Source organism: Aphelocoma coerulescens, chromosome 2 (assembly GCF_041296385.1).
Source record: "Aphelocoma coerulescens isolate FSJ_1873_10779 chromosome 2, UR_Acoe_1.0, whole genome shotgun sequence".
Taxonomy (NCBI): Eukaryota; Metazoa; Chordata; class Aves; order Passeriformes; family Corvidae; genus Aphelocoma; species Aphelocoma coerulescens.
Genome location: NC_091015.1, coordinates 105135019 through 105161217, shown reverse-complemented (window position 1 = coordinate 105161217; position 26199 = coordinate 105135019). Strand labels below are relative to the sequence as shown.

The 26199-nt window shown below is 37.1% G+C and overlaps 1 protein-coding gene across 1 annotated transcript in view; it reads right to left on the bottom strand.

The window, feature by feature from the left end:
• Positions 1-26199, bottom strand: part of ERP44 (endoplasmic reticulum protein 44) — a 47686-nt gene that overhangs the window by 13705 nt on the left and 7782 nt on the right. The window contains exons 2-6 of the mRNA XM_069004274.1: positions 14860-14932; positions 13040-13079; positions 11527-11642; positions 2457-2641; positions 1883-1998 (exon numbers count right to left, since the gene is read on the bottom strand). Coding sequence (XP_068860375.1) covers positions 1883-1998; positions 2457-2641; positions 11527-11642; positions 13040-13079; positions 14860-14932 — 530 coding nt within the window. The remainder of the gene's footprint in view (positions 1-1882; positions 1999-2456; positions 2642-11526; positions 11643-13039; positions 13080-14859; positions 14933-26199) is intronic.

Genomic DNA, 26199 nt, shown 5'->3' with positions numbered 1-26199 from the left:
ATTTTGCTATACATAATCTGAATAAAAAGCACTGATCTGTAGCCAGCATCTCCCTTGGAAGTCTTTTCACATATGATGCTTTAAGAAGCTAAAGAGCCTCAGCTACTGAGAGATGAAAACATTTTGCTCCCAAGGCTGCTGTTGGGAAGGCTGCACTTCAAAACACTAACAGCTCCAGGCTAGAAAGGGAATGGGTATCTGGAGATAAGAATAATGATAAACCTGCTGGGCAATCTGTATTTACACGGGCAGGTTACAAATAATCAAACTCTGATCCATTCCACTATGTCTGCTTATTGCTTATATCTGAACAAAAAATAAACATAAACCTCCCACAGTAACGACTTCAAGAACAGTGCCCAACAACCAAGTGCTAACACTGAGTGGTGGAAAACTACTTCTCATTATATGCAATTGACAAACAGAAAACCAAAGATGAACAGATTCGAAAAACAGGAGAGTGAATGTTCAAAGTAGTGCTCTCCCACTAGTAATTTTTTAAAGTTATTTCTGAAAAGACTGAGAAGTTGAATGACGGGCAAAAAATAACTTAAAATTCTAACAGCAACCCAGACTGGCTGTCCTGAGAATAAGCACGGAGGTACCCATCAGAAAACACCTGAGATAATTGCACTCACTGGGATAAGACTGACAGACCTACACACCACGGATTTACAAGTCATGGCCAGGGCTGCACACAGCCATTGCATTACCTAAGTGGGAACCAAAGGAAATGAAAGCCACGTGCACTCCTGCACTTTGCAAATACTCTCCCCCAGCCCCAAACTATTTTTAGAGATATATTGGAAGAGGCATCAGTGACTGACAACATGCTTTGTTCAAACAGATGAAACATTTTCTACCTTGATACATCCTCTCAGTTTCTCTGCTTTCTCCACTACATCCAGTTAAAAAAACTCTTGAGGCAACTCTGTGCAGTATAAAATCTAGCATAACCCATGCAAATTCCTGATCTTGCAACTGTGGGTAGGCTGGAAACCACTACAATCACATTAATGCCCAATCACTTCAAAATGGGCAGTGCTGGAACATTAAACACTGTAGAAAGAATCTAGATTTTAATTTTATTATGCTACTTAAAAAGTGAATCTCTCCCAGTCTATTCTTCTTCCACTGAATATTTTAAAATATCACTGTAAATCTGTACAAGGAGAAATTTAAATTCCTGCAGGTTTTTCTTCTAGACTTACACCCTGTAGCTCACCAATGCAATTTTCTTTCTAAGCTATTACACTGTGCAGTGACATAGAAAAAGGCCTGGGAACAGAAATTAGGTATTTTGGAACAAGGCCTGCTCCCCTAACACCAAGAGGAAATGAGTAAGCAACTACATTCCTTACAGAGAGAAAAAAGAATGGGGAAAAAAAGGAAAGAATGGAAAAAACCCATCCTACAAAAATGAAGGAAACCTTCACAAATGGTCCTACTTTAAAGAAAAAAAAAATCTAAGAGATTGCAAAAAAAGAGTTACTCAGTCTGCAAAGCTAATGAATTTTTTTTTTCCCCCAAACATTTTCAAACTCTTCCCTACTTGTTCTCCTCTCCCTCTAATAAGACAAGTTTTTGGGACACAGCTACCGATCCCTCACCCAAACCTCCTCAGGTACATTTAAACTATACTGACAAAGAATGGTGAAAAAAGAAAAAGGAAGCAAAAAATAGAAGTTGAAATTCACAGCAAACATTAAGACTAGAAAGAGTTTTATCCTTCAATCCCCTCAGTGCATTTATCTATTAAGGTTTAGTCTCTTCAGCGATGCCGCACTGAAAATATTTAAGAAATCCATTCAATTAAATTATATAGACTTCATTAACAGAATTTCATAATGAAGTCATGAAAACAACAAATTTCAAAACTTACCCAAAGGCTGAGAGGAACACACAATCATCATGCAAAATATTCGCTACTCTTTCAAAGGTTCTGTAATTATCAGAATCCTTTTGCTCAAAGTACCCAATAATATTTCTTCTGCTGCGCTGTAAAAACAAAAGTTTAATTATAACTTGCATCAAATTATCAAAAACTGTCTTTACTCCCTACAGATATTAAATACAGAGATGCTATTCATTTAACAATCAATAAATGCAGGAATTATTTCTTTTTTGCCTTTTCAATATTCAGAAGAATCCTTGAGTATTTTTTCAGTGAGAAATATTAGAAGTATTTTTTCAAATACAACATATGATTCTTTTCAAATTTTAAAAGCAAGATAAATAACTTAGTAGTGAAGTGAATGCAGCTCAAAGTGACCATATTGGACTAATTTTTAATACTGCAAATGATCCAGTTTTCCACTCAGTTTAAAAACCACCAAAGTACTGAACATTTCTGAATGGAAAAAAAAAAAAGAAGTAAATATGTACTTCAAATACATGGTGTTCCACAGATCAACACTGAAAAATAGACAGAGAAGGAATAAAACTGAAATACTTACATCAAGAGAACTAATTTCTTCCAAATCCTGGACCTCCCGAATAGGGTTACTTTTTTGCTGCCTGATGTAATCTGCTATTGCTGTCACAGATCTCTGGCCCCTGTATTCCCTCTTCATCATCATGCCATTCCGGAAGAGTTTCAGAGTTGGGTATTTGCTTATCCTGTACCTCTGAGCTATATCAGCTAAAAAGAAATAAAGAAAATGAAACCAAAGCCCTACAAATACAGAAATACACTGAACACAGTGTCACATGCATGCAGATGTGTGCCTGTATGTGGAATCTCTGAACCAGTAGTTCTACATCTTTAAGCAACAAGAATACAAAACTAAAAAACAAAAAATAAACAAAAAAAAACAACCAAAAAAACCCCCAAAACAAAACCAACCAAACAAAAAAACAAAAAAAAACCACAAAAAACAAAACCACCAAAACCCTTCCCACCTATATTTCTCACATGTACTGATCTTCATAAAGAAAAAAAAGTGCCAAAATCTGTGATAAGTAGAGACTCCGCTTTCTCATGTATACTCATTTAGTATACTTCCTATAAACATATAGGAAGGGAAATTCAAGAGCATAGCAAGAACATGAGAATCTTCAAAGCTTGCCAATCTCAGTTAATTAACCCACTTGAGAAAATTTTAATAAAATAAATCATGTCTTATTTTCCTTTAAACTTGCTATGATTTTCATCTCAATTGCAATGCTAGAAATATAACTGTCATGTCTAAAATTTTAGAGAATGTGAACCCTGTGCAAAGTATTTTCTGAAGCCTATGAAGACCGGAAGACTGGTGTTACAGTTCTGAGATGTTCAGGCTTTGAACAAACACAAAATTCCAGGTTTCTAAATGAAGGCAAACACCTCTCTGGTCAACCAGTATCATCATTCCCTTCAAGACAGGTCTTCACTCACATCTATACATACAGTCCAGTCTTCTTCTACACTTGGACCACACAGAGCTTCACACAACAAAGTAACATGTATTTGCACTCATCTAGCACAAGAGCACTAGCTATTTTCACCTTTATGTAACAGGTGACTTATTTATTTTTTCACAAGACTTACAAATGTAAAAGAACAAGAACAGCAAAAGGCTTTACATGAAAATTAGAGGAGCAGCAAAGAAGAAAGCTAACCAGAAGTCTGGTTTCCCACACGTGCACCCTGCGCCCCTTAACTTCAACCAGTACTAAGGCACTAATGTGGTTCTTCACCATAACCCACCACAGCTCTTTACATGCCCCTTTGTCCCTCTTCCACTTTGCTAAATCACTGGGACATAGCAAATTGCAATAGGAACTGCAGCTAGTTCCCAGCTACACATTGATGGGGAAGCTTACTCATAACCAGCAAGGGGTTCATGGCACACTGAGCAGGACCCAGCTGCCTTGAGTTTTTACAGCAACCTTTGCTATGGTGTAGGAATTGGGTTTGTGCATTTTCAATATTCAGCAACTGCTTTAATCAAAGTTTTTAAGTATTTAATAGCTTTGAATGCTCTTCTCCCTTTCAGATGTGGCTGAAGTTCAGCAAAGAACTTCAAGATTTTATGAGGAGGAACTGAAGAAACAAGGTAACCCAATATACTTTGGGTTCTTAGGAAAGCAAGAATAAAAACAAACAACAGGAACAAAGTATGTAAGGCCAGATAGATTTCCACAAGCACTTTCCTTTGGCTTTCACTTTGTTTTATTATTCCCCCTTGTTCACTCCTCCTCTGAAAATAAATCTAGAAACAAAATCTCACAGACCCTGTGAAAACTGTGTATCTTCTCTTAGAGTGAGATGCAGTTTACCTAAACCTCTGTATCTAAACTCAATTAAATCCCACCCAAATATGCCCACCTTCCCTGAGCTACTTAACCATTTGAAGAGACTCATTCAGGTCAACCACACCCACCACACTTCCCCTTCTTTTCTCTCTCAAGGAAAGACAGAGGTGGTGAATTCAGCAGACTGATTTATCCTTTGGAGACAGAAAAGTTTCATTTAGCCAACAGAGAGAGGAAGGCATTGGAAGTGTGGGCTGTACACATGTCCTTACTTATCAACGACTCCTTACAAGTCACAGGGTGACCTGGATTAGCCCATAGCAGGAAGGCAACCAAATGGGGTCCATCAGCACATGTGGCACAGCGCTGAACGATGTGAGAACAAACCCATTCTGACAAAACGTCTCCTCTCAGTTACATATTTATCACAAAGCAGATTTGCTTTCTATCTTACACTTACTCTTTTTTAAAGAGAATGGAGAAGTCTGAATTCCATGCTGCCTGGAGAACTCTCAGTGAAACCATCAGTAATTTCAACTGCTGCTAGAACAATACTAATCCTACTTGCAGCTTTAGTTACTGAAAACAGTCTCTGAAGTAGTTGCACAGCTGAGTCTGAGAACTGAAAACAAAATGTGCATAGCATAGGAATAAAAACCAGGTCTACTCCACAAAAATGTTCTCTAACATCTCCCATGTAAACTTCAAAGCTCCACCAGCTTAGCCCAGTTCCTAAAAAGCTTAGCATCGCTATAAAATAACACAGAATTCAACCTATCAGTTTTGACTAAGAGAAAGGCCTTGACTTGTTTCCTAAATATCCCAGAAGTGCATTTCTTAATGCACTAATTACAGTTAAAATTAAGGTAAAACTTTTTATGTCCTCAGTGAAGAGTACTTTTATTTCAAATTAATACAAATTTCTCAAGGAAGGATGCCAATATATTCAACATTAATGAGCATTAGATTAATAATGTTTTCTTCCCTTAAACTCCACCACTTTTTAGTTAAAGTACCTAAGAGCTGTCTGCAAGAAGGTAGCAAGTATAGCAGGAGAGGAATCACTTTATATTTGCTTGATAGAAGACAAACAACATCTGCAAGCCAGGCATTTGCTGCCCTTCTCCCCTGCTGATAGGAGGACCTTTGGTCTGACAGTACATGAGCTGATCCAAACTTGACCAGGGTCTGATAAGGGACAAGGAGCACAACATGTCAAGGTTTCACAGAAACACATTGAGATTAAAGACTTCCTGTTACAGAACTGAACAGCAAGAGAAGAGCAAAACCCACATTTTTTTGTTTCACAACATGGACTTTTCCTTCAGGTTATTTCCACAGCTGTAAGAGGATGCAAGGGTTGAAGAACAGACATTCAGGGGGATCATGAAGATTCTCCAAGATGGAGATTGCAGTCCCTTGGGATGTGAATCTTCATCAAGGGCTGATGTTGTGTAAAAAAATTAATGGCAATAAATGCCCACTGTCAAAGCTGAATTCAAACATTATTTCATAAGTCAGTACTTGCATGATCTTTACAAATTACATTGAGATTCCACGAATGCTGGTATTTGAACTAACACAGAGAAGTGACACTCCTACACAAGTAAGTATTTGAAAACCATCTTTTTACAAAAAATAAAATGCAAGTACATGGAAAATTGTTTGAATTAATTCAAAAGTCAAATAGAATAAACCTTAAATGCTTCATTAAGCCCTGGCATTTGATACAGGTAGAGTTAGCATAAGCAGTGCAACCACAAAATTATATTCCTTTTAAAATTGGAAATACACAATGCAAATACATGGAATATTGTTTGAACTCATTCACAGATTGCATTAGTTATAGTAAATCCTAAATTAAATTTTAAAATATTTCCAGACATTTCTGCTGCCCATTTTCTGATGAGAAGAGAGTATTTGAAACAGACAAGGGCAACCTACCTAAAAAAAAGTTTCCCAACTACAACTTTATGACTTTTTATTTTCTTCAGATATGAAGGTACCTAAAAGGAATCAACCTTATGTTTGTATTTTGCTGAATTAATCATTAAATCACAAATCTAATGTTTGTGCTACCAGAACGGTTTCACATTAATTGTGATAGGAAGCTACTGACATACTTGATTATCTTTTTTTCTTCTACAAATCAAAAACTTCGAGCACAGCAATAACTGTTGGAGTCAGATGATTCTCTCCTCCCCATTTTGCATTTACCAGTTGACATGCAACCATTTCCAAACTGGCCAGACTTTTTTCCACTATTCATTCTGCCAGCTCCAATAGGAATACCTTACAGTCACTCAGTTCTCTTCACAGATGCACTGTATTACTTCTTCTGAGCATAGCTCATTCTTACAACAGGGAAGAGAGAGCAGCTCTCATTTTGAAAGAAACTTCTATGTGAAGCCTGACACTTACATTCATGTTTTCTAAGTCTCCCACATCACCTTCTGAGCAAGATCCTCTAAGAAAGCAGGCTTTGTAAGCTACCCTTTGTGATCCGTATCTTTATCATATCCCTTGTACTGTCAGCCATTCCTCCATCATCAGAGCATTGTGTGCTCCTCTATTCAAAGGAATGCCAAAGCCTTGGGGTGTGTCAGGCTTTTCTCATGGTGTGTACACACATTACCCAAGCTACAGCTTCAAGCAAGCACACAGCCAGAGACTTGTTTCCCAGAATGCTTCAGACTCCACCATTTTAGGTTAACACCACAATACACTATCCAAAGTTCAGCTACCTAGATACCAGATCACATCACCAAGAATCTCAGTTCCATTGTCACCAAACTGAAATAAAATGTACAATGAAGAATGTGTTGGAAACTGCACCAAGACATACCAGACTCAAGAAGGCCACCACCCACAATGTGGCTAAGAAGGTCCTTCCCACTGAAGAACCAGCAATATTTACAAGGGCTGCTATTAACTCAGTACACTGTTCTAATCTTTCTGGGCCATAATTCACACTACAACTAAACAAATATTCAGATTTTAAGTCTACAGGAGTGGCTCTCAAAAAACATGTCCACTAAGATTTGAACAATACTGATAATTAACCTACATGCCTACCTCATAATATAAGGCACCACCTGAAGAATTCACATGCTGAACAGAGGACTGTAACAGCCTGAAAAGTTATCTGAAAGAAAATCAAAGTTTCAAAACTCAAACCCTGTAAAAATAACTTCTGAAAATACTCAGTGTCCCTTTTTCTATGGGAGAGGGGGGTGGTGTCTTCATGCTGCCTGAGGAAGTGCTAGCACAAACCCAAGCTACTGCATTTCCTAACTTTGGTGTTAGTAGGTTGGTGGTTAGTAGGTATGGGTTGTAGGAGTTGCACATATAGAGAGAGCTTGAATGTTCTGGATCTAACACTAATCTTTATTTTGTGTGTCAAATCATCTTAAGTCTTCCTTACCCTTCTGCAATACCTTCTATCTCAAAAGTAACAAATTCTTTCAGCTGTATATTTGAAGCTGGAATGACCAAATGAGTATTCTGCTCGCTCACTTGAGATCAATCAACATCTTTTGCAGTCCCTCAGGCTACCCACCAGGGCACACTACAGATGACAAATGAAATCTGTCTTTGGTAGGTACTTTTTACTTTCATAATATGCCATTAATTCTCCCCAGTTAAACTACTACTCTTGTGACACTTGGAAGAAATCATAAGCCCTGGGAATACTCATGGGAAGCAGAACTAGAAAGGAACTTGGGAAACCATCTAAATTAGGCATCCTACGCCAATGATTGTGATGCTGGTGACTTGTATGATGGACCAAAACAAGTAGAAGAAAAGCAACCAATATTCTGTATCAAACTCAGGTAACAGCAAATTTAAACCACCTTCTGCTGCAAAGGAGCATTCACAACAGCCATGCCTGCTCTAAGCAGGGCCTCATCAGTAGGCATCCTGTAACCTTTTCTGACAGACTAATAAAATGGCTCTCCTGAGGAGTGCCATCAACAACCTCTCCAAATCACTTACACTTTTTATTTTATCCAAAGATAACTCTCTCAGACTGATTTTTTTCCAAGCGAAGTGACAAGAATGCAATGAAATCCTCATGCTTGTTTAGAGTTTCATTTACAATTCCTTTATGAATTTCCAAATTTGCTATCACTGAGTTTTTTGCTTACCAAAGGCACAGTAGCAACACAATCTCATCTCTGCAGACTAACATTAGCAACATGAGCACACATTGCAGGAACAGCCAGACCCAGAGAGAGCAGCAGCTCACAACACTGAGGGAAATACTATTCCTGGACACATTTTGAATAAAAGAACAGTTCCCTAAACATCCTGGCCAGCAATGCACCTCCTTACATACCATCAGCAGTGAGAAGCTCATTTATGTTTGGAGGCACAAAGATCTATTCAAACTAGCTACTATTTTTCATTTAACTCAAAAACCAAAGGAAATGGTGCAGGAGAATCAAACCCTCCATATATATACTTCAATTTACAAGAATTCTGTACCACAGCTCCTAATGTTGAATTCAGAGAAACTGTCCAAAATATAAACTCTCCTCCAGAGAAACCTGAGTTCTAGATTGCAATATTCACTCACAGAGAACAGATACATAGGAAATCTATTGTGCCAAGTGAGTTTCCAACACTGCTGCTTAACACAAGCAAGCAAAAAAACCCACCCAAAAACCCCCAAACAAACAAAAAACCACAAAGCACTAAACAAAACCTTCCTTATAATATCTATGCAGTAAGATCTTCTGTAATTTTATATGGAAGATCACTTTTACTAAGTATTATACTTAGATGAGAGGCATTTAATATTTAAGATGGGTGAATTATTAAACTGAACATACCAAAACCATCAAAGATTTTAAAGAGATACAATATAGCAGAACTCAGACATTTCTAAGTTATAAAAGGATGTGGTCTTGGAAAAGGAAAGCATACCTGCTTCAGTTACCTGCTTGAGATTTACCTTTAGTGTATGTTCCACACCAGCTTAAACACAGCCTGGTGACTTTACTTACACATTTCAGGTATAACTATCTCCACTGTATTATAAACTGGTGTAAAATATAACATACACAGAGGCTTAATATAGCGTTAATATGTATATTTCGTATTTTATCACATAAGGGACTATCACTTTCTGGAAAAACATCTTTACATTGGCTATAAGAGCAGACAGCATGATGGTTTTGTCATTAGGCATCAAACATTTGGCAGTACATCAATAATTCTCTTTAATTTTCTTTACCCTCAGAAGCTGGTGTGAGCTGTTGGGCCCTTCACTGTGCTTCAATAATAGTGCATTAAATAGAAAGTATCTATGCCTGAGTGACCATTCTGAAACCTGTTTCTGAGTGGCCAGAAATCAGCTATTTGGATTCCCTACAGAGTCTTGGCCTCAAAAAAGAACCAGATCATTTGTAATGCAAATAATCCACCATCTCTAGAACATCACTCTAATAGTGAATTATTAGTGGTATGAAATCTGCAGGGATAACAAAACACCAAAATATTGACATAAACCCTCTAGTGTTGCTGAAATATGTAAACACATACAAAAATGCAAAGCTTGAGTAAAAACTCCAAACCCAAACCACTTTCCAAACCACTAACAATCTTGACACCAGCATTCCGCAAAATACTACAGCAGGCCCAACCTTGATAATACAGTAACATCCGCTCTCTTACTAAAAAGCTGCTATTACACACTTTAAAATCCAAGTTAAAATACCTAAAACTTTAGGACATATCCAATAACTGTGTGCCATGAAACGTACCATTGTTTGCAACCCAGCAAATAAATACTAGAAACTAGGAATGACATATACCACTTTGTTATTTTAATTCAAAAAGGCAATGTAAATTGCCTGTAATTTAAGGACTTTATTTTTAATTCTCACATTTTATATCTTCTGCAGCAGCAGTCATGCTCATCTACTTAAATTAAGGACAAAAATAGTAAATACAGAGAACTAATGGTATTCCAGAAATAAGAAGAAAGACCAAAACTCCTGGCTGCCTCCTATTACTTAACCCAATACACATACTCCTAGGAGAAGGATGACAATATCTTCTGTAGCATCTCCTCCTCCCAGCTCTATGTAAGAAGCTCCAATTCCCTTAATTCAAAGAGCATATGAAAGGATTAAGCAACAAACTTTTAAAGTGCTTAAAACACTGGGTGGGGGGCAAAAAAATGATTTCTTAACTACGTAACTGCTAAGACAAGAACATCTCACAACTAAACACTGGGCAGCCAGCAGCCCAGACTCTCTGAGTTATTCAAGCAACTAAAGCTACAGCAATAAAAGTAAGGATTTCAGCAGTTAATTTAAACCTTAACAATAAAACACAACAACACAGGCTGATTTTACTATGGTCTTTAGTGAGAACTTTTTATAAAGTTTTGTTGTCATTAGTCTCAACATGAAAAGATGAGCCAATTTCCAGTAATGCTTATTCTTACAAATCAACAGTTTTGTAAAGCCCAAATAGTACAATCAGTATCGATTAAACTGAATTTCTGCTGTTAATACTCTTTGGGAATCACAAGCCACTGTAAAGAAACTATTCCTAGAAATGCTGTTCTCCAAGAAGCATAAAACAACACAGCTGATTCTATAAATGTAATAAAAATCCTGGTGCTATCCATTTGCCTTTCAATGTGCAGCAGATGTTCCTTGCATTTTACTTATTAAGCAATTTTAAAGGAACTTTAGGGATTAGTACCAGCATAAAATAAGATTTCACATATCATTTTCATGTATATCTGGGCATGGGGAAAACCCAACCCAAACAGGCAACTCTTTGCTGGCATGTGTACAAACAGCAAAGCAAAGCTCTGATCCCTGCCTGGCTGTGTGAAAGGAAACTTATAACCCCCACCACGACTCCGAGGTGGAAGAAGACCTGAGCAGAACATATTCTTCATGCTGACAATGGTAGGTTACCCCTTCCTCTTCTTGGTTGTGAAGACCTGCATCATTTGTTGCACTAGTGCTTCTCTGACACCTCAGTGAGCCAATTCAATTTATAATCCCAGCCTTTTTTTCTCATTAAATGAGACAGGCTGAGTTAATAAAAAAAAAAAAAAGTTTATGGATGCAATGAGAAAGAAACATTGAAAATTGCCCTGACAAATTTGGAAGAAGAGGTTTGCTGATGTAATAAAAGCAACCCTGGGCTAAATGATAGGCCAGGTACAGCTACACTTTACACAGCTATTTAGCATATTTTTCAATACAATTAGTAACTTAGTAGCAGGACAGCACAGAAGAACCTAAATCAGGATTTACTTACAATGCTGATCACAGTCTACTCTAGCAAACACCACTTGATTCTTATCTGGATATTCTTCTTTGATTACATTAGAAGCTTCCTCAAAAATAGGATGCAGCATTTGGCTGAAGCGGCACCTGTAAATAGAATGCAAGATTGTAACTTCAACACATCACTTTGAAATATTTTAATTGATGACTACTGTAACAATTCAATCTTTGAAGGACACAGAAAGAAAGAAAAAGAAAAGAAAGCTATTGGAAAAATTAAATCTACCTGTAATCATCCCAGTAATCGACTGGATAAAAATCAGTTCAAAAATAACTTGAATAATTCAGGTGTGGAAAAAAAAGTAATTGTGAAAGAATACATAGTTCAGTATGCTTTATCTCCCTAGGAAACACCACTAATCAATTATAAGCCTTTAGGAAATATATTCTATTCAGAAAGTATGTTGTTCATTTTTTTCTACCTGAATTATCCCTGGGAAAGTAATTTTTAAAATGTAGTAAAAGAAGTCCTTAGATTGTTGAGATTGAAATATTCACCAACACCTTCCAGAAATATCACAGGTAATTTTCTAGGGGTCAACAATACGAGTTGTAAACATTATGTATTATATTGTTGCTCAAGTTTGGCAGAATTTGAGCAGACTGCTTTTACAACAGTAAGAACAAAGAGAACCCTACAGGTCCCTTCTTCCAGTAATGTCAGATTTTGAAGCAGATTCTCTCTTTTTGCCCACAGAAAAGGCTGTAGGATTGTAAAGATGCTTTGGTGGCTTTAGGGAGTTTAGGGTAACAGTAGTGCACAAGCCCATTACTAATATGTCAATAAAATTATTTCATATTCTGTCCTTCCAAACATATGGCAGATTTTAAAATTGGAGATGCATAATGGTGCTGTAGAAGTTGTGAGAATGAGATTTCAAGGAGTAGACTTACAATAAACCAGCCTGCACTGAAACCCACCTTAAACCTAACAGTGACAGCCTGGGGATGCAGTTATGTCTGCAACAGCCAACATGTAAGTGAAGAGCAAGTCTTGCTCTCAAAATGCCAAGAGAGCTGAAGCCCACCTTCTGAAAAAACCTGACTGTGGGCAGCCCAGCTGTATGTTACACACTCGTGTAGCATGTATATGCTACCACGTAGATGTTACAATGGCTTCTTGCCCCTCATTCTTCTCCACCCTTAAAGCAGAGAACTTCCATGAGCAAAACTGATCTGTTCTCCCTCAAAAGTCAGGTTATCTCACAGACTGGCAGTGTGCTATGTTGAGGGGGTATTACTGTATTTCTAAAAGTAATGATCATAATTAAGGTTGTAATATTTTAAAACTATAGCCTAGTATAACGTGACTCAAGCAAACATACACAGAAGGAGAAGCAATTGGGACATAAACCCGGGGAAGAACTGGTTTGAAAGCAACAGACTACTGTATTTCCAATTAGAAAACTATAGTCAAACATGACAGTTTTCAAAAGACAGAAGTTTAAACATAAAAAAAAAAACCAACAACTTGAATAACTTACCAATCAGCATAAAAATTAACTAAAGCAACATCTGCATTGTCTGAGAAGAAAGAAAAAGAAAAAGCCCAATGTCACATTGTGAGGCAAACTTCTCAGTTCTTTTATCTGAGATTATAAAAATATGCACAAAAAGACTACAAAAGCAAATATTTCTAGATTATTCAGCATAGAGCTTAGTCTCATTGCTAGAAAACTGCTAGGGTAAATCTTATCTGAAATATAATCTGTAACAAATGGGAAAGAGATGAAAGATGCCTTCAGTCATGTGTTCTATTGACTTTATAGACATATAAGACCAAAAAAATGTAAATACTTAAGATATCAAGACACACAAGAATAATTAAGCGACACATGCAGTAAAAATTATTTCTAGATTCAAAATTAAGGCATTCACATCCAGAAATTGAACTCTAGTATCTCTTAAGCATTAGCTCTATTATGAATAAGTGTTAAAAACCAGTCAAGAGCTGAAATACCAGCTTTGAGGTAGAAGACTGATGAACAGGCAGCCTGTCTGTGCAACCTGCTCTGGTTTGTCCTTACTTGTCTGATTTAACCTGGATACTATAGCAAAAGGTAGCAAAGAAATTTTCAGTCCCCAAAAAAAGAAACATGCTGAGGGACACTAAAAAAAATTCAATACTACAGGGATATGATGAGGTAGTGTTCCATTTCACATATTAAAAAAAAAAAAAATTAAAAAAATCAAAAAAGGATAAATCTTCTGCCCAAAAATAAAGTCTGATCTTTACAGAATATAATAACCAACCATGCTTTAAATCGATTTTTAGTAGTTGTACTGGCCTAGACACTGAAAAAAAATGTAATGCATACTCAAATTACAGAACATCAGCCACAGCTTTATAAAGCAGAAATGCTGACAAAGCAGAAAATTGACAAAGCTACAGAGCAGTTACACGTGAATATTAGGATGCTGAAAGCCTGGAAAACACAACATGCTGGTAAAGAGGACTTGAGTAGGCTGGGGAACACCACAGTTTGATTACAATTATGGCATTAAGATTTTCACTATCAGCAAGGGATGCAAGTGGTAAGTAAATAACAAGCACTGAAAAGTTTAGAGTTACTCCAACGCATAAAGTATTTATTGAAAGTAATGGGATGAATTTTAGAAGCACTTACACTTGGCATATATTCCCTTTTGTGAATTACATTGTATAAAATCATCTTATATTTTCTACTCTATAAAAGGTATTAACAGACAGATCTTGTATCACAAAGCAATCCCATAACATAAGGCAGATTCTAGCCCAGACCTTAATAAAGTTTTTTTTTTCCCCTGGATATATTAGAAACAATGTAATAACTTCTTCCTGCAAAGACAACCAGATACAGGCAAGTTGCATACTTCTCTGAGGAAAAGGTTTCTGACAAGAAACACATATCTGTTTAATTTACAGATTTCCATTCTTTGAGCCACTAGAATCAGGACAATGCTTGACCTGAGGAAAGGGAGAGCTGAACAAGCAAGATACTTAAGGCCCAGCACCATGGGTTTCACTTGCTGCTATTTTTTGGAGGGAATTTTAAAATGCCCTCTAGACTGGTTTTGGTTATGTAATCAAGCATTCCCTTCTGCAAAGAAGATACCAGTTATTTTTTTTAAGACACTTCAAATTCTCATTGCAATACATTAGTTCAGACAGCTAATTCTGACCACAGGCATTTAATATTTCTAAGCCAATTGCAATTCATATATTCAAAGCTAGGGTATGAATATTCATTTAATATCACTGCAATATTCATACAGCTAAGTAACTGCAGACATACAAAGAAAAAAAATCATTTGAAGTACTTACTTAAAATGTCGTCTATATTTCCACTATCTAGACTTGTTATTTCACTTCTTGCTGGATTAAAAAGCCAAGACACCTAAAAAGAGAAAGCAAACCAGTAAGGCATGTTTCAGGAGTAAAGTAGTAACTTCTGTGTGATTTTTAAGTGTTGCAGTTCAAAAACTGGAGAAAAACAGTAAAAGAACTGTAATTTAGTCAATGCATTTCGGATGACAGCAGCACTACAAATACACAAATAAACTACAGATATAACATACTTTCACATTTAAAGCAAAATTGGCTCTTTTAATACTGTTCTCTATTAAGCAGGCAGAAATCTTACAGGTAAATTTTGCACCTTTAAGATTAACCTATAATCATAACTTCATTCTGAAGAAAGAAATGAAACCCCATTTCTGCAACCTCACACAGCCCAGAAGTGTGTGGGCACAGAGGTTTTACAAAGTAATTCCTTCTGTCACTTACAGGACTAGTCTAGCTAAAAAGTTTCTCATTAAGTAAAGCCTCAATTACCTGCATTTATATTGCTGTTTTAGGAAACAATTTCAATATATCTAACTCAATTAGCTACAGTCTCTGATCTCCCTCTGTATTTCCACTTGACACCGCTTCAGCCCCAGCATGCAATAGGCATATCAGACTATAAAAACCAAGACACCACATCAGCCAAATCATTCCATTACAAAGCAACATTTGTATTACTCTTCATGCAACTCCCACAGCAATACACAATTTTATGGGTGGGCACTCTCATGTTCAGTACAAATGGCCCAGATATTTTTTTCTCAAAATGTGGTGAAAGAGGAGGTTGAGTTCTATCCCAGGTGAGAGAGGTATCAGTGAATTAGAATTTATTTTTGCTTTGAGAGAGACAAGCGTGCAAATTTTTGAGGAGGATAATATAGATTCTGGCCTGGCACATGAATGTTTCCATCCTGAGCAAGCCAGTCAGAAAGTCATCCTTCTCTAAGTACAGTCAGGGCTCGGACCAGATGTTCTATTGTGATGCCTACATGTTTTCATGTTTTCATGATGTAGGTTCCTCACCTGACAGAGATACCAGGAAAGGAAAAGGAAGGTTTTTGGAAGAGAACTGGCTGGAATGCACAGGTCAAAGAGTTGGGCAGAGACCAGAGAGTAACAGAGACACCCTGCACTGAGATGCAGCAGCACACAACATACACTCTGTCGATGTTCCCAGAGACTTATTTACTCCCTGAGGTGCAAAGAAAATCTGCTTAAGGCTCAGGAGGCACTAAGGAAAAACATAGCTAAAGCATAGACTATCCAAATAAAACCACAGAGCAGTGTACCCGGAACTGGTGATACAAGGTTCTCTGCATTTGTGGAAGAGCCTGAGACCTATCCTGAACCTATAGTAGGACCATGACTACAAAGAACAAGCCTCCAGGATATACCTGCCTTTGACACTGCTTACAATTTATCAAAAAACTCATTTAATGTCACACACCAAGTTTCCTAACATTTGCTACAAGTGTATATGAAATATTTGATTGAAAAAAAAAATAGCCAAACTGGATCCCTGCTTTCCTTAATATCAACTTCAAAAATGGTGGGAAACTTCTAGTGAAACACTGTCAACAGCTCTCAAACTATCACTGTAAATGGCACACAGGTGAGATATGCAGCAATCAATCATTTTCAATTCCTTCTGATTTGCAGATCACCAACCACTTCTCAGCGAAAATACTGAGCCTTTCACATTTCCCATATGGAGGCCCTTGGGTAGCATATAACTCTATCTTACACTACAGGCTGAAAACACACCAGCTGTCGGAATACAAAATATGTACCAGTGCTTCTCTCTTGGTAATTGAACAAGATACCATTCTTAAATGCAAATCTAAGATTTGTGGTGGAGTTTGCACAGTCTTCCTGTGGCACTTCAACTGCCTGAGACAAGTGTCTGAACTGTGACTTTAAGACGACTGTAGAGAAACAAAACTAATAGTTGAGCTGTGAGGTCCAGAGATTAAACAGGCAGCCTAACAACACAATCTGCCAAAAAATTATCTGATCAAGCAAGCTATGCGATGCACAGGTTGCAGCAGGCCAGTGTTCAGGGAGTTCCTCTGAAGATACTGGCATTGCTGACTACTGAGCAGCAAGAAGGTAGGACTTTGCATTTGGAGCGAGAAGCTACCTGTGCAGACCCAGATCCACACTGGCCAAATTATCCCGAGAAGAAACCAGCTGATGGTAGCCATTAGTGCAGACACCTCCTCATCACCCCTTGGGTGGTGCATGGGATGACAGCTTCCATGGTGTTGCTGTGGGGAGGTTCTGGTAGTGGAAGTTCTGTTTGTAGTGAGTAATGGGTCAGGTCAGCATGTGCATGAGCTGGCACAGGTTTTGTTTGTATGCACATGCTACTTTGTTGCAAATGTTAGGTTTGAAGCAGTAGCTACAATTAACAATAACAGTAGGAATATTGCTCTAGACAGTAATGGACAAGGTATTTCAACAGGAATTTTGCTGGCCATCTTCAGATCCTACTGCAGGTGACTGCAAATTCAATGTTCTAAGGCTTCAGCAGCCCTGCAAGGCCTCAAGAACCTCTGATCACCCTGAAGACCACAGAGTTACTTATCCTGCCACTAATCTTGGACAACACTTGTTTACAGAGAAAATCCACGCAAGCCTCTAGAAAGCAGGAACTTTTCAGCTGCTGCACACAGCTCTGCATCACCATTACACTCAGAAAGAATTTCCGCAGTAGTCTTGGTGTAACTATTTTCAGGGGAGCTCAGCAGTTCATATTGTCTAAACAAACTGAATGGGTAAGATACCAACTTCTTAAACCCTCTTGGCTTTTTCTAGTATAACTTTCCAGCAGCAATTCAAATCTTATCTAATAGGAAAAGTTACACATAAATTAAACATAACACAGATAAGCATATCATTTGCAGTTGACAAATAGGCTCTCTTACTTAGCAGATATACTTCAATGGATCAGGAACTGTAGTCACACTTGTAGATTGCCACAACACACTTAAAATACACTTCACTTACAATGCAAATATTTAACTGCACCATGAAAGCACAGGACTTAGTACCAATGAGATCCTCTTCTAGACTGTGCTATATGCAGAAAAAAGGAATTAAAACTAATACTTCTTTATAGCACAAATAAATTTTGTGATTGCTTTCTTAACTCTTACTGTGGAAATGTGGTGCAAGCTGCATGTGCTAAAACATTAGCACCAAAACAAATACTCCAAACATCTCCATGTATTGAAGGTGAAAAACAAATTAACCATATACCCTATTGTCCCTTTATATCACAGTAGTGGAAAAATACTGAGACCAAGAACACCTTTCCCCAAAAGTTGCACAAAATCTGAGATAATTGAAATACTTTTTCCACTAAAATTATGAAAATTTTTTGTCAAATACATTCATAATCACATTCTCAAACATTTTATACTGACTAAATAATTGTGGGTGCCAAACTTTTCATAGTAAGTAGACTGACTCAAAGCAAAAAAGCATTCCTTGAGGAAATGTCAATAAATATGCAAGACTCACTCCAGCTGAAGCCTTCAATAAGGTATAATGCCTGTAAGGAAGAAAACACATCCTTTTGACCCAGTAATCTTGCTCTCCCATGAGATGCAAGAGGGTTTAGGATATTACTAGTGTTAATATTTATCATGGAGTATCAATTTGTATTTAAATTGCTAACTATACTGTTTTGAGAATATTTTCTGACCTTTTCTGAGGCCTGTGCTTGATACCTATGAGCAGAAAACAAGACATTTTTGAGGAAATAATTTCTGAATAACAGCTACACACTTTATAACAGGTATTGAACATAAATGTTCTGAAAAACATACTGGCTAAGAAAAGTAGTCAGAATTTTTCACTTTTAAATGCAAACTTTACATCCCACTGGCCCATAGTAGGACATATGAATGACTATGCATATTTGTAACTGAAGTAATAAAAATAAATTTCAAACTGGCATCACAAGATAGCTACAAACTCATTGAAGAAAGCATTTTGAAAAAATAATTCAAAAGGAAAATTGGTTACATAAGCATACCTAAAACCAGCTCAGGTTTCTGCATGTACATTGGATAAAATTAAGTGTATTTTTTATTTCTACTTTTTAAACATTCAAACTGAAAATCTGATAGTAAAAGTAAGTAGCTATGAAATAAAAAGATTTTTAAAAATAGAGTAGAATATGAATATATGAAATACTTCAATGAAACAGCTCAAGTTAGATTAGGATGCTTATAATCTACTCACAATCATTTAACACTACAGAAAAATGACAAAACACATGTAGACTAAAACAAACAAATGCAGAAAGCTTTATGCACTTATAGCACACATTGGTGAGGGGAAAAAATCAGGAACTGAAAAATATGTTCACAAAGATAAACTTTAGCTCATATGGGGGGAGGGAAGAAGAGATGACATGTATTTTTACTCTTCTGGTCCTCAGAAATACTGTCAAAAAAAGCAGGAACATCATGGCTCAAGTTCCTGGGAGTTTCTGAAGATAACACTGGTCATGCTTTTACTGGGAAGTTTAATAAGACCAGAAATCTTAGTGTTTCTGATCAAGTTTTGATACGCACTTGAAGTTAGCCAATGGTTTAGGGAGGCAGTACCAGTCGCTTCCGAGGAGTAACTATGAATTGGCTGAGATTTATTCTGATTGTTTCCAGTGGAAGACCTCAGAGCACTGCTCAAAAGCCACTATCATCCTCCCAATCACACCATGCAATGCCACACAAGCACCCTTACAGAAAACAAAATGCCTGAACAGAACCTATTCAACTCATACCCAACACTGAACCTCTGCCAGGTTTCATATCGCTTTCCTAAAGAGGAAATAAAAGCACACCCAGTTTCAGCTCACCTTCAGCTGACAGTATTGCTGTTCAATTGCCATTCCACACATCCAATTAATAAAGCCTGCTGGTTATTCAAGAGATTTAGGTCAACCTTTTATCAACATTTTACCAGCACCAGTTAGTGTTGTTAGTTCTTTAATTGCTAACTGGACAGGAGAGACAGACCTATAGGTTTAATGGTATTTCTTTTTCAAGTTTATTATACTTTACATGCCACTTTCTTGCAGAAGAGTTTAACAGTTTAAATGTGCATAACCTTAAAACTGCAAGAAAAGTTAAAAAGAACCCAGGTCTGTTGCATTCTAGTTCTTCGTGCTTTTATTTTTTAATGCACATAATGAAACAGAGGTCCCCATCTCCAAAGCAAACTATCTGTAGAATACAGAAAATGTATTCATGGAGCATTATGATTTCTAACTAGTACTACACCTACAAGGCAGTCAACAAGAACAGCCTTCATTTTCACTTGCTAAACTTCTCATTTACCTTCTCCTCCTGCTGGGAAATCCTAAAGGCACACAACTAAACCATCTTTCTCCTCTAACACAAAATCATTTTACATTTGGCAACCAGCTCTAGCCCACACCTAATCCAGACTGACATGTTGAAGTTACTACCTGAAGTCCAAGCCCCCCAGGACCCTGCTGTTGACTGTCAGTCTCCGAGTACCTCTTTTTTTATGCATGCTGCTGATCTGCTGCTGCTCTGAGGTCTGCATTAAACTCCTGGACAACAGGAAGCAGCCGGGTTTCCAGCCTGCTGTAGGATGATACAAATTGAAAGCAATCCCAGAAGACAGCAGCGCCAAAGCTGGCAAGACATTGTAAGAGCCCCTGAATTTTGGCTTCAGAACCATCAATCAGGAACATCTTGCTGGAGGCATTCCCAGAAACTCTATAATGAACCACAAAGTTCAGAGCAGAGAGAGGTAACAGTAAATAGAGAATGCTGAGGGAAAATAAAAAAAGAACATTATCCACCCGCTCAGTGAAAGCAGTTCAACTCTTAGTTTCACCACTTCATTCCAGACTGTGCCCAAACATTTTCATAACTTAGACTGACTGCTGCCATCCCTGATGAATATGTAGGGTTTTTATTGAGAATGTAAGTTGCTTCCATTATATGACTATGAGACAAAGTCCTATTAGTTCAAACCACTAACTAGTGATCCCTTCTTGGTTATATTAAAGTTTTCAGAGCAATTTTTAAATGGATAACAAAAAATATTTTTCTTATAATTTTTCACTAAAGAGTCATATCTTTAATTTAGTCAGGAAAATTTAAAATGCTCAAAAGAAGATACTTAAAGATTGTAGTTTTTAATGTCCAGGAGAACAGAAAAAAAATCTAACTAAGCTGAAATATGGATAATATATATATTAGAAAAGTAAACTTGCTTCTTCAGCCTTGATAGCTCACTTTGACGCTGTTTTAGCCAAACAGTGCTGTAACTGCACAGAGCTAAGTAGAGATCATCACATTAAAAAGAAGTCATGCAGTTTTTTGTCCTCCACGTATCTTGTTGTCTACTCCCATTTTAAGTGTGTGGAAGGAATATTTGGTGTAGATGCACGTCTTATTAATACTGATAAACTTATCTTCAAGTGAAAATACTGGAAACAAAAATTCACAATTTATAACGCTGTCTTTGAAAATGCAAATTACATTGATTTGACATGCCAGATCAGGAAAAAGAACTCGCAGCTAATTGTTCCTAAAACTGAACTTAACACACAAGCAAAGGAGTTGAAGTATTGTCCTGTCTGACTGGGAATGGTTCACAGACACAGAGATCTCTCAATGGCCTGATACCACAGCACCAAGGCTTTCCAGAAAACGGAGAAGTTAACATCTCAACAGTTTGTGAACTATCATTAGAAGACACAAGATGTTCATTCGAAACGTCCATTGCAGAGATGAGAATTAAACATCATTATCACAACATGCAGTCCATGCTCTCCATTTTTTTCCATAAAGCTATTAGTAGCAGAATCACGCACCCAACACAATTCTAAAGCTCAAGTCTTTGGCACAAACCTATGGATCATGGTCTTTTATAGAAATTTTTAAGTGAGGGCTCAAAAAAATTACATGAGGCATGTCTAAAAAAATGTCACAGAGATAAGACCTGTAATACATTTCTAGCTGAATTCTTTGTAACTTTCAGTTATTTCTCTTAGCCTCTAGGGAAAAGAGTAATCTCTCCAGTCAGGGTTACGATCCACCCGTTTCCTTGCCTTATACATCCATATAGAGACAGTCCATACACCTTCAAAAGATGTAAACAGATATCTGAACATCTGTATTAATTTGTGAATAATGTTCAGAGTGCTCCACATCTTCACAAATAAGAATCTACTTTAAAGCCTGTTTCACAGATTTAAAGCCATGAATCCAGCTCCCCAGGAAAGTACTGAAAACTCTGAATCTTTAGATATTTTATTTACCAAGCTGCTTCTCTTACACAAGCAACTAGAACTCCCCTGAAAAAGAAAGGTCACATTTGTGCAGCTTTTTAGGAAAAAACACCTCATGTTCCGATAACTCTTTCTTTTCCATATTGCCAACTGCTCTGATTATTTGGCAACAACACAAGGATACACTTTCAAGAAGGAGTAACACACATAAAATACAAATGCAATCTCCAAAATGATAAGCACAAATTAAGCAGCTGTTGCTGTGTATGAAAGCCAGCACCCTCAAGGTCTTCAACTAGTTAAAGCATGATCCAGCAATATGAAAAAAAGGGCAGCTTGGTCCTGTCAAGCCTTTGGTAAGGCTGGCAGAGCAGAATAGTTTGCTGCCCCATTTCACTAAGTCAAGGAAAAAGACCCTGCTCTCTATTTTCTTCACTACCAAAAAATTTGTTGTAGACAGTTTAAACCTTGGAGACTGCATACTTGTAACTCCATTCCTCACTACAGAAAGCAACATACTACCCTGTTATTCATTATAATCTACAGGCTTTCCTGTGCCCTTTAGCAGTTTTTACACAGGGCTATCACAGAACAAGAAATAAGCTTTTAATTTTTTTAAATAATACAAATATATTTATGTTTTGTTCATTCTTGGACTGGTGATGAAAATGCATATTGAAACAAAAACTTTAATGTCATTCTGTGGGAGGAATGGTCATGGAACTCAGAATCCCTCCTTTAAAGCATAATCTTAAAGGAAGAAACCAAAAGTAGATGTAGTGTTTCCACAAGAAATTATATTTCTTATGTCACATGAATGTTTGCTACCTTGGAATAATGCGAAGGATTGAACGTATTACTGGATAATAGAATTTTCCATCCTTGCTGCCTACACACATTCTACTACTTTAAAAATAAACACAATCTCTATTTTGACAAATTTAACTACATATTGAGTTTATTCTTCAGTAAGACAAAACCAACTTTCTTAAAGTGAAATGATCAACTTCAACATGTAAGCACTTCTAGCTGCTTAGCTTTTTATTAATTACACAATCTAGTAGCAATGCTGAATAAATTTTTACTCTTCTGCTCCAAAACAAAGTTCTCCAGATCTTTGCTTTATCAAGAAAGGTTGGAACTTTAAGCAACGACAAACCTGTTCAGTTTTACCTTTCAGGCTGGAACTTGTTTTAAGAGTGGGTATGAAGTAGTGAACCCAACTGCTCAAATGCCCATTTAAGGACTACCATAAACACACATCAACTATCCCTCCATGAGAAAAATACCCACACTGGACCCACACTGCTCTAAACCATGCAGCTGAGGCATTGGGTCAAGAGGGAAAAAAAAGGTAGCAAAAGCAACAGATAGACAAACAAAATACTTAAATGAAACATACAGCTGGGTCATTCTCCTCACCTAGTGCATCCAAAGGGATGCAAAACATACCGGTTTAAATTGCACTCTGAAGTCAACATAAGGGAGACAAGTGGACAAGCCAGTCTTCAATAACACTGTTTCAATTGTACCATTTACATTACTGCAGCTGCCTGTTTGTACTTCTGAATAACAAAATCCTTTTGAAAGCACAGAATCACAACCACCTTGATCTGGCTCATCCTTATTTGATGCTGAAGATGATGATGATTAGAACTAAACAATGGAGCAGAGCAGCAAACATATGGATGATTCTGTGACAATTAGCAGTTCAAGTTAAATTCTTACCCTCTTCCACTTTGACTATTACACAGTCACGTTTTGCTCTGCAATCTCCACTGGAACTAACCCAGGCGTAGGCACCCAATTTATTAACCTCCGATCCAGAGCTTTTAGCAGTAATACTTCAGTATCACTAAGACACTTCTTGTGCTACAGATTTTGTTTTTCCTTCAGCATGATTGAGATGCCACTTTTCATCAAATTATCTCCTAATACTTCAGCAAGAAGCTAAGGTTTTGTTTGTACAACTATCAAAAGACAGCAACAGTACTTTGTGATGCAGCCATTCATAGTGTATGAAGTGTTTGCCCATACATTAAAACCACTGACATTCAGTCCGGTGTTGTTGCTCTTCCCTCTTTTTCTGAGAAATCAAAATGAGAAACATGTCAGAATTTCAAAATTACAAGCTTTCTAAAATACAATGGCACTTTGTTGCCTCTGTTTATCATTCCCTTAACATAAGAACTCTGAACTTTAGAATAAATCCACTTAGGACACAATCTAAACTTATATTATTTTAGTTATTTTATTTTCTTCATTCCAGGCATAACTGTGATGCAAACTCCACAAACTTCCACAGTCCTGCAAACTGCCAATCATAGTATATTAAAGCTCTCAGGACATCCATTAGGTTGTCTCTAACAAAGGTTTTACCTCAATTTTTAGGCTTTATTATTTGCTACCTTAAAATGACATATGAGTGGATAAGGGATAAAATCTCTCCAAATAAGCAGTGATTCTGTGTAACAGAAATACTACTCCACAGCTGCACTTTAATTGACAAGTTGGCATTGGTAAAACCTCCCAATTCAAATGAGGAGGTAAAAAAAAAAAGAAGATACTTTTTTACAATTAATCCATTGGCTATCTTCTAGGGAAGAGCACTGATTAAAGCAATGCTACCTGAACCTGAAAAGAAAAATTCACCTTTAGGACCAGAGCTGCACGTACCTTAAAGAATGAGAGGCTAATTTCAGACTGTATAAGAGCTATTTTCTTTCTGCCATAAACAGCTGCTATGGGCCTGAACATATGCAGTCAATTTACCCTGGATAACTCTGGACAGCAGGAGAATAAATAATGCAGAGGACAGGACACATGCCACAGATATTTTGAAATGCACAGAAGAAAATCATACAGAGATTGGTCTACCTCTCTTCAAGGAATATTAAACCTGCCAGCTTCAAGCTGACTCCCACAAAAACATCCAAGCAAGTATTCCAGACTGGTCCTAAAAATAGTATGAACACACTAACATGGTGCAGTGCTTGAATTGGGAGCAAGTTTCGGACACTCTGGCTCTGCAATCGACCGGCTTCATGTAGCAATCTTACGGCTCTCAACATGGAAGGCTGCTGCAACCACAGCTGTTACCAAAATCCTCAGCAAGGTATCACAGCCTTATATTGGCTTATTTAAAAATATGTATTATCTATATAACACCAATTATATGTACACATTTGCATTGGTTTAGCAAATTCTGCTGGCCTATGTTGACAGAAAAAAAATACTAAAAAGAAAAAGGCCTTTCCCCACTTCAATTATACGTTTTTAACCAAAGCAGATTTAAATGCCATTCAAACCTAATTCCTGAGAGGCCCGAACACTCGCTGAGCTCCCTTCACTAATTAACGGATCATTAGTACGAAAGAACCCCTAACTGTTCACCCCCTGCACTACATACTATCTTAATTACCTTTGTGAAGCAACCAATTTGTCTTTCAGTTATTTTGTCCAAAATCCCAAGTGAATTGACTCAACAGGGAGAAGGCAAAAAAAAAAGAGGAAAAAGTTTTTTTCATAAGCACGTTTATGAAAATTCATAATTTTTATGACTGGCAAAGGATCTAGGAGCTAAGTGTTTCTAGCAAGAGTTAAGAGAGGGGATTTCAGTAAACTATGAGAGTCAGAAGTGATAGACTGACTAAAGGAACAAAAAGCTTTTCTTGGGATTACAAATACAGATACATCACTGAAAAGCTTTCCCTTTGTGCAGCTTTTGAGAAAGTTAATTATATCATCACTTCATAATCACGACAGCTATGGGAAGCAGCAAAACACTATCACAGCTGTTGTTTTCTTTTTCCAGACCATTGGAACAGGCACCTATTCCTTGCCTTTCAAAATACTTCCTTGCAGAGTTCCTAATGAACAAGTTCTCTCTATGTTTATGCCCAATTGCCACACGAATCCAGTTGGAGACAAAACATAAGCTTTACTGCCAGTTATTTTACAACAGAGATTAGACTGCTCTTCTTCTCTTCTTTTCACAAATCTATGAAAATAAAACCCAAAAAACCCTTGCAGACATT